Source organism: Hirundo rustica, chromosome 2, assembly GCF_015227805.2.
Source record: "Hirundo rustica isolate bHirRus1 chromosome 2, bHirRus1.pri.v3, whole genome shotgun sequence".
Taxonomy (NCBI): Eukaryota; Metazoa; Chordata; class Aves; order Passeriformes; family Hirundinidae; genus Hirundo; species Hirundo rustica.
In genome coordinates this window covers 31,770,326-31,779,320 of record NC_053451.1, presented here as the reverse complement: position 1 = coordinate 31,779,320, position 8,995 = coordinate 31,770,326, and the positions used below count along the sequence as shown (strand labels likewise).

Below are 8,995 nucleotides of genomic sequence, written 5' to 3'. Positions count from 1 at the left end.
AAACACCCAGTCCATGTACCAGAGAGGAGCAGTGCTGCGAGTTAGCTTCAGCACTGCATCAACCCATATGGACCTACTCAAAGAACCTGAGATCCGGGGTCATCCCTGGGGCTATGGTTTGTGGTTGTGATGTTGCCAAACTGCTGGCCAGTGAGGACAGCAGCCAGCAGTGAAAAGAAGATGGGCAGCTGCAGGAACTGAGCCCTAAAACCCTGAGATTGTGCTGAGAGATGGGTGGCTAAGGGTTTCCTGAGGGCATGAAGATTGGGGGGGGGATATTGTTTCAGGTAAAGGCCGGGTGACTCTCACCACTGCAAGAGGTGGAAGAGGGAGTGATGCTCAGGTGTCATGGTTCTCTTCCACCCTTGTGCAAGACCCACAGTGTTGGGGAGGAGGAAGCCAAAAAACCCTATAAATATGATTGCCTATATTCTGAGAATGAGAAACCTGTAGGTGAGATAGAATTGAAAGTAAGTTTTGATGTTTGAGATGTATTAGATACTGGGTCTCTGGGAAAACAGTTATGTGACCATCTGAAGGTTACCTGCAGCCAGACCCAGAGGTCAAATGGAATGTCCTGTCTCACCCCTCAATGTATGGTTCATCCCACACCTGTACCCCTCCCCTGAAGTATCAGGTATCTGTAACCCCATTGGCCCTAGTCTGTTCCAGCCCACCTTGAGACCCCTTATCAGGGGGCTGCGAAGGTGGCTCGGCCTCTTTGCTCTTTGCTCTCTTTGCTTGCACCCTTCCCCGAGGACTTTCCTCTCTTGGAATCTCCTCTCCCTACTTCTCCCTTCCCCCACTTTCCTAAGCCTTGCCACGAGCTGCAGCCTGGCAGCTCAGAGCAAGGCCCCCACATCCCTTACAATAAACCTCATCTTCTAAAACCTAACTTCAGAGATCTCTCGTCTACATTTATCTACACCGTCCTGGAGTCCTCAGCAGCAGCAGCAAGAGGCATATTTCTATACCACAGACTTTGTGATTCCTTTCTTTGTAACTTTTGACATCCCTCATTTACAGACAAAGGGGCTGCCCCACCACTTACTACAGCAGGGACAGAAGAGTTGACTCAGGTCTCAGCTCCACTTCCCCCCAACATATAGTGATACCATTTGGTCTTTATAGAGGATATTCAGCTGGGGGGGAGAAGTTCAAGTCCAGTCCAAAAACATGAGGCCAGATTTTGCTGTGTTATGTTTTACTGTGTTATGTCCTTGCCTTCAATTACCCAAAGGTGGTCCTGGAGCAGATGGGTCTGAGTAGAAAGACCTTACCCCTTTCCTGGTGTGTTTAGACGTTTTCCACTGGTGCTACCCTCTAATACTTCCTTAAATTAATTGTTTATTTGGCCTGAAGAGGGTTTTATGAGTCAAATAACCCTGGAAAAAATATTCTGGGCAGTGTGGCAGAACAGGAGAAAAAACGTATAGCTGAGAGCAGTAATAAATGCACCACCTGTGACCAAGCACAGAGAAGAGGTAACATGCACTGAGCACTCATTACATACATGTTTAATTCTCACATTAAGCCAGGAGTTCCCTGAACGACAGAGCCCTAATTTCCTACCAGTTTACATCCTGTATCTCTGCCTGACACTGCAGCACCAGCTCCTTCCTGCACTGTGATTCTCTAAGAAACAACATCACAGCAGTGTACCAACATACAGCAAGGCTCAATGCTGGCCCTTACAGGAGGAGACGGCGATTTGCATTAAAATAAAATTAATTTTGCCCACTCAGGAGTACAAAGACATGCATGCCTCTGTGTTTCCATCCAGCACTGAGGCAGTAACCTGTGTGTGTCCAGGCAGTCTGCACGGTTCCATGCAGTGGCACAGAGGACAGATACTGGAAAAGATGCCCTCGATGCCTGAGGATGCGCTTCTACCCCTTCCTCTACCTACCCTCCCTGTGCCCCAACCCTGAGGTCTCCTGTTCTACCTCTCGATGCCTTTCTCATCCACCTGGTTATGTCTGTGCCCTTGCCCTGCAGCTCTAATTCCTCAGGATGGCAGGTCAGAGCTCAGGTCAAGACTGAGCCAGGGGTGGGGACATCAGCTTCCTCGGAGCAAAAGCAGAGGTCAAGGAAGGCCCTGGCAAGCACCTTTGGACTTTGAGGACAAGAAGCTTTTCATGCACAGATAAAAAGAATCACATGGGAAAGCTGAAACCAGGCATCTACAAAGCTTTCCTCTTTCCTTCCCATGAGCCCAGCTCATTTCTTCTAAATGCAGTCTCTGGCCAGAATTCCTTTCTTACCTGGGACTTTACAGGTAGGGATTTGTCTCCCTGCAAGCACTGTCACTATCAAAGCTGCCTCCCAGCACCTCCTGGCCCTGGGGCATCCCACTGCTGCTCTCTTGTGTCACCCAGAGTGCCCCAATGATCAAAGCACAGCAATGAGGCAACCTCTGACCTCAAGCACAGCGGGCATGTTCAGCTGCTGCCTTCCTGCAGCGATGCTGCCGAAGAGGGGCAGGCAGAAATCAGGCAAGTAGAGCAGCAAAGACTGGGCTGCATAGGGAAGCAGCACCGACTTCACACATTTCATAGAATCACAGAATGTTTTTGGTTGGAAGGGACATTTAAATATCATCTAATTTCAACAATCCTGCCATGGGCAGGGAACCCTTCCATTAAACCAGGTTGATCCAAGCCCCATTCAACCTGGTTTTGAACACTTCTAAGGTTGAGGCAGCCACAGCTTCTCTGGGCAACCCCTTCCAGAGCCTCACCACCCTCACAGTAGAGGATTTCTTCCTTGTGTGCAATCTAAACCTACACTCTTTCATTTTAAAACCATTGTACCATTGCACTATAGGTTTCTCTGTCTTTCTTATAAGCCCTCTTTAAGTCTTGAGGGCTGCACTAAGGAAGAAGCCTTCTTTTCTCCAGGCTGAGCAGCCTCAACTGTCTCAGCCTATCTCCACAGCAAAGGTGCTCCAGCTCTCTGACCATCTTCGTGGCCTCCTTTGCACTCAGTCCAATAGGTCCATATGTTTCCAGTGCTGATGACCCCCAAGCTAGATGCTCCAGGGGGGTTTCACAAGAAGAGGGGGCAGAATCCCCTTCCTCGCCCTGCTGGCCCCACTGCTTTGGATGCAGCCCAGGATACAATTTGCTTTCTGGGTTGCAAGTGCACATTTCTGGGTCATGTCCAATTTTAAGCCCACCTCTATCACCAAGTCGTTCCCTGCAGGGCTGCAGACCCTGATGGCAGCTCCTCACCATCCACCCAGAAGAGCTGGAAGGACAGAGGGGCATAAGCCTCAGAAACAAACAGGAGAAAAGGTTTATTCGTCAGCAAGGCTTGCAGAGCAGACCCAAGTCCTGCGCCCGTTATCAGGAAAAGCGAGGAATGTCGAAGGGCTATGGTCCCTGAGAGAAGCCCGGGGGGACGGGAGAGTTGCTGAAGGGCCCCGAGAACCACCGCACGGCACCCCCAGGCCGCGCTGCAGCTGAGGTGGTCCCAGAGATCACTAGGATCCTCTACCCCCGCCACGGAGATCTCTTGTGTCCCAACACAGGATCCCTCTCGCGGCGACGGAGCGTCCGTCCCCCGACTCGCGGGGATCCCACCCCCACGTGTCCCGTAAGGAGCCGACACCCCGGAGGAAGAACTACATTTCCCAGGGCCGCTTGCGCCCGGACGGCGGAAGAGGTGGGATGAGTTGCCCATTCTGTTTCCATTGGCTGTCCGGGGCAGCCCGAGCGGCCATTGGCTGGGCGGGCGGTCAGGTGGGGCGGCGGGAGGCAGGCCGACTCACGTGGGCCCGTGCGGGTGCGGGCCGGGAGCGGAGCGGGAGCCAGGAGCGGGCGGCCGGCCGGCCGGGCTCGGGCCGGGGGTCCGGGGTAGCGGGCCCGCCAGGCCTCGCCATGCTGGGCGCCCGGGGCGGGTGGCGGGCCCTCCGCCGCTGCGCCTCCCTGCCGCGGGCCGTGCGGCTGCGGGTGCGCGAGGCGCTGGGGGCGCGGGAGGCGGCGGCCGCGGTCAGAGTGCAGGTGTGTGCCCGGGTGTGCCCGGCCCGCAGCCTGGGCGGACCGGGGGGCACGGAGGGGCGCGGCCCACGCCCGTGCTTTGGGGAGGGGAGCGTGGGAGCCCTGCGGAGCGTTTTGCCGAACTGCCGGATGTCCTCTGCGGTCGTGCGGAGCCTCTCCGTGTGTTCTCCCGCTGTGCCTGCTCAGTTCGCTGTTGTCGCAGCCGGCGAAGCTTTGGAGTCACCCGGCACGTGCAGAGGAGCGTTGTCACCGTGAGGGGTTGTACCGAGCGTGAGCTCCGTCCACCGCCTTGGCTTTATCGCCTGTTCTGTTGCGGACAGTGAGCCATTGCCCGTGTGCTATTCTTTATAAAGCTTCTTCATAGCTCTTGTGCCACGTACATCCGGGCTTGGAGCAGTGTCAGTAGAACCATGGATAACACTTCCACTGATGTTTGTATTTAGCTCCTCTTGTGAACCAAGACAGCCTGGAATTAATGAGCATTTTAGCTGTGGAGCACTTTTCCTTGGCATAGGATTGTGTGTTCCTGTTTTCTGGTGTTTGCATACACAGAGTCCCTCTTTCATGCAGTTTTCAGTATTTCTGGATGAACGTGTAAAGGACTGGGGTGCTTTGTAACAGTTTTAAAGAAAATTGAAAGAGGATGCATTTAGATTTATAAGAAGGAAATGTCTCACTGTGAGGAGGGGTGAGGCACTGGCACAGGTTCCCTAGAGGAGATAGAGCTGTCCCATCCCTGGCAGTGTTAAAGGCCAGGATGGGGTTTGGAGCAACCTGTTCTAGTGGAAGGCATCCCTGCCCATGGCAGTGGGGTTAGAACTGGATAACCTTTAAGGTCCCTTCCAATTCAAGCCTTTCTGTGATTCTACTGACCCAAAACCCAGTTTGTAGCACGCTGGTATTCCTGCTCACATATAGGTGAAGCCTAATAGGGTAGGAAGAAGCTCATCCAATGTTGGTTCTTTTCAGATGTAGTTTGATTAATAATGCAAGCTAGAACAAACTGTGTTAAAATTTGCAGTACTGCCATTCCTCCCCCTTCCCTGTCCTCCAGACCCTTGCTGCTTTTCTCTTGCCCTGTGCTGGTGAAATATGGGGGTTTTGTATTAAAATGGTGTAGGAATCTGGTCTGGCTTAAATCCAACCTTAAAATGACCAGATTGTTGGAATAGTCGTTACAGTCAGGATTGTCACTTTTATTGTGCGTTCATTCTGGGAAGGTGTGAAGTGGTCAAAACATTGCTGCTGCAGCCTCTGCTGCTCCAGTACAAGCTTGTGGGTGTGCTCTTACTTCCTCTTGCATGATGCAAGACTCCTCCTCCTATTTAATAGATCCCAGAACAGCTTGATGAGGTGGCAAAAAAGGCTCTTGAGAATGTTTCTTTGCTCATTTTTTGGTATGTTTTGTTAAGGAGCGCTTGGGGAAGGAAGCTGACAAAAACATCTGCTGTTATATGTTAAACATGCATCCAGTATAATGTGCATGGTGTGTTCTGGGGGTTTGCTGGAATACAGAGGATAAGCACAACAGCTTCAGGCATGTTCATGCATGAAATACCTTTTACTTTAGCCATACAAATACGAGGATGCCCAGATGATATTTTTTCTTGCATTAGTTCTTCCTTTGAGTGGAACACTGCAAGGGTGGTTTGCCCTGTCTAACTCACTAATTTCATGTCTTTAAAATCTTCCATGGTTCTTAGGTGGAACATGGAAAGCATGTTATACAAGCCTGTGTAATGCTTTGCCCGTGTTGGTAGTTGTTCTTAAAACTATAACGTGCTTTACATCTGGTGCTATTTAATTCTTGGTTTGTTCTGTCTGGGTGACAGAAATAGATAGATTTGCACTGGTTTGTCTGGTATAAAATCCTTAAAGCACTTGCACAATTTGAAGTCATTGGGGCTATTTGGTCCCTTCCAGTTAAGAAGAACATGAAACTGGTTAGGAAAGAGGCAGTCTGGTTGTTTAATCAGCACTGGTTTTGGTTGTTCTCTACAATATTGTTAGAAGATGAGCTGGAAGGCCCTCAGCAGATAATTTTGCTTTGAAGGCCAGCTTTGTCTCAACTCTGGTGAGCTGAGGAGCAACTATGGGAGTTATATTTTGGATGCTATTACTATTGCTTGCTGCCTTGGTACTGACTTAACATTTCCCTTAAAAAACTAATTAAAATATGCATGTCATTAAAAAGCTCAAATTGAAACATTAGCCTGTCCTGTACATGGTCAGTTCTACTGTTTTGCTGTTAGAAGGAATTTGGGTATTAATAGTTTAATTCTTTTCAAGAAACTGGACAAAGTATTTCGAAATTTTTTTCTTACTACCTTCATTTTTCCCATGGGCTCAATGAAGCAGTCTTGATTTTGAGATGAAAGGAGAAACATCCAAGACAATTTTTATTTTTGTTTTGCACTAATACGTTGTTTTTCATGTGAATCTATTGGCTGCAACATTGTTTTAGGGGTCCAGCAGTTTAGGGCACATAAACCACTAGTGAACAGATTTGAAGATTTGAAAGATTGGAACCTTTCTACAGGGATACAACAACAAAACTGATACTGAAAACCATCAGAATGGTCTAGAGTGTATTGTAATGAAGAATGGTGCATTACTGGTCTCTCCTGTTTTAGCAGGAAGAGTTTGGAAGGGACATCACTGATAGGAATATGTTACTTTGCTAAAACACTTTACATCTTCAGAGTACTTCGTTGCTTTCTGTGTTCTCATCTCCCCAAAGATGAAGGTACATCTTATTAATCCTTGCTGTTCTCAGGAGGAGACTCTGCCTCAGAGGGATGTCTCTGCCTAAGGATTTGTTTCTCTCTGCTTTGAAGTCAAAAGAAAAAAATGACACTAACTTTTTTTCTCTTTTTGTTTTTTTATTATTTTTTTGCCTCTAAAGAAACAGTTACTTTGATTTCAGTAAGAGCTGAAATAGGCCTGAAGTGGTGTGGCCAGCTCAGCTGGAGTAAGAGTATGAGCACACAGTGTTCCTGCCAAAAAATAACAAATCTCTTTTTCTTTTACCTCTAGGGCTGGGTCCGCTCTGTCCGATCCCAGAAGGAAGTTTTGTTCCTGCACATAAATGATGGGAGTTCTCTGGAAAGCCTCCAGGTGGTTGCTGATCCCAGCCTGGAAAAGAAGTAGGTCCATTTGAAATAACTGGAGAAATGTGTGTGCTGAGCAGTGCTTGGAGGGGTCTGCTTAGGCCTCCTTCCCTGTGCCAGGGACTTGCCAACTGTGTTTATCCCAACCAAGAGCCCCTTCTAATAAGAACCTGACACTTTTCTCCCCACTTGTCCAGAGTTCCTGCCTTGTCCTAAATTCTTCTGTAGCTTTGTGAATCTATTCCCATTCCCACCTCTGCTTTCAATAATTTTTCATTTCATCAGTTAAGCTCTATGGCTACAGCATCTCTTGTGATCTTAAGTAATCAGCTAAATTAACAGGAATCTCTCTTCTGAATGCAGTTGTATCAGCACCTAGTTAAGCTGTTGTTTTTCCTTGGTTTCTTAGAGACCTGACTTTTGGAAGCGCAGTGGAAGTGCAAGGGAAGCTTGTCAAAAGTCCTCACAGGATGCAAAACATGGAGCTGCAAGCTGAAACCATTCGTGTGGTGGGACCTTGTGATATTTGGGTATGTCACTGTAGCAGGAGGAAATCAATTTTTAAAGGTCCAAGTGTCCAGCAAAGCATGCTTGAAACTGTATTTTCTTTAAGTCTGAGTGGTCCTGCAGACTTTGATTTGTCAGTAGTGTTTGTAGGGCGCATCAAAGGAGAAATGTGGTATTACTATGAAAGCTCGTTTCTAGGGTAGAGGAATTTCTTCATGGAAAACGTGCACAGGCTGACAGTTAAGAGTTTGCCTTTGTCCCACCCTGGAGCACTTAGCTGTGCAGGTGGCTTACCTGATAAGCCTGGCTTGGATATGAATTGGAGAAACAGTGGAACTGGCAAGACGCTCCGGGTGTGCAGGTGGAGGAACCATATCTACCAGAGGCATGTTCAGAGCCAGCCTGCTTTTGCAAGGGGAGGAGCTGGGTTTCAGTGGGGCTCAACATCCAAAAGGTGGAGCATTTTAGAGTGCTAATATCTCTTGTGGTCATGGCTCTTGTTCTGCTGTAAGCATTGTAAAATACACAAAATAACCAGAAAAGACAGGGAAAACCATCTAGTTCTTCTGTGCTCTGTAATGGTGATTGAGTTTTAGTGGGGAGGGATGGGATTCCATGAATAGTGATTAAAAACTGCATGGACTTCCAAGTTCTCATCCTCTTACTTTGATTTCCTTGTTTTCAGTCATTTCCCCTCAAAATGAAGGAGAGGCACCCACTGGAGTATGTCCGACAGTTCCCTCACCTGCGATGCAGGAACAACACCCTGGGCGCCCTCCTGCGCATCCGCAGTGAAGCCACCGCAGGCATCCACTCCTTCTTCCAGGTAGTCCCTTCTCTACTGAGCCTCATGAACACTCCACCCAGGCTGTCTTTCTGGGGGCAAGTTAGGAGGGAAGGAGCCTGACATCTTGCCTGCAGGGTATGGATTTTGCACACAGTGGTTTTCTTTCCGGGCCCAGGCCTGGCTGGGCCTTGGCCAGACTGTTGCTTATGATCAGGTTAGTGCATCTGTGGGCTGTCAGTGTCTTTCCACCCATTTCCTGTTATTTATCCCTCTCTCAGAGTTGCAGTGCAGTTGCCTGCGAGTGTGTGGTCTGTGGAACAGACCATAATATGGACTTGTTTAACCCATCCTCTGCAGTGACCTTACGGTCCTTGGACAGTAACCTCCTCCCACGTGGAAAAATCTGTGATACAGGAACACAGACAAACTGACTCAGAGCTTCATGTTATTCTCAGTTCTTGCCTCTTACTGCAATACAAGGTTGTGTGGATGCTGTTGGCTGACATTAGGAGACTCCTGCTCTGATGCTTTTGAAACTAATGAGTGGGAGCCACCTGTGTTTTCTGAATGTGCCACTCCTACGCTGCGGG

General features: G+C 48.8%; 1 protein-coding gene across 5 annotated transcripts in view; it reads left to right on the top strand.

Annotated features, from left to right (window-relative positions):
* Nucleotides 1-3,750: 3,750 nt before the first annotated feature.
* Nucleotides 3,751-8,995, top strand: part of NARS2 (asparaginyl-tRNA synthetase 2, mitochondrial) — a 48,451-nt gene continuing 43,206 nt past the window's right edge. For 3 of the 5 annotated variants that reach the window (XM_040057192.1, XM_040057189.1, XM_040057191.1), the window contains exons 1-4: nt 3,882-4,004; nt 7,038-7,147; nt 7,521-7,641; nt 8,304-8,444. In XM_040057192.1, coding sequence (XP_039913126.1) covers nt 3,882-4,004; nt 7,038-7,147; nt 7,521-7,641; nt 8,304-8,444 — 495 coding nt within the window. Of the gene's footprint in view, nt 3,787-3,881; nt 4,005-7,037; nt 7,148-7,520; nt 7,642-8,303; nt 8,445-8,995 lie in introns of those variants that run through there. The other 2 variants (XM_040057193.2, XM_040057194.2) reach the window with 2 other exon arrangements.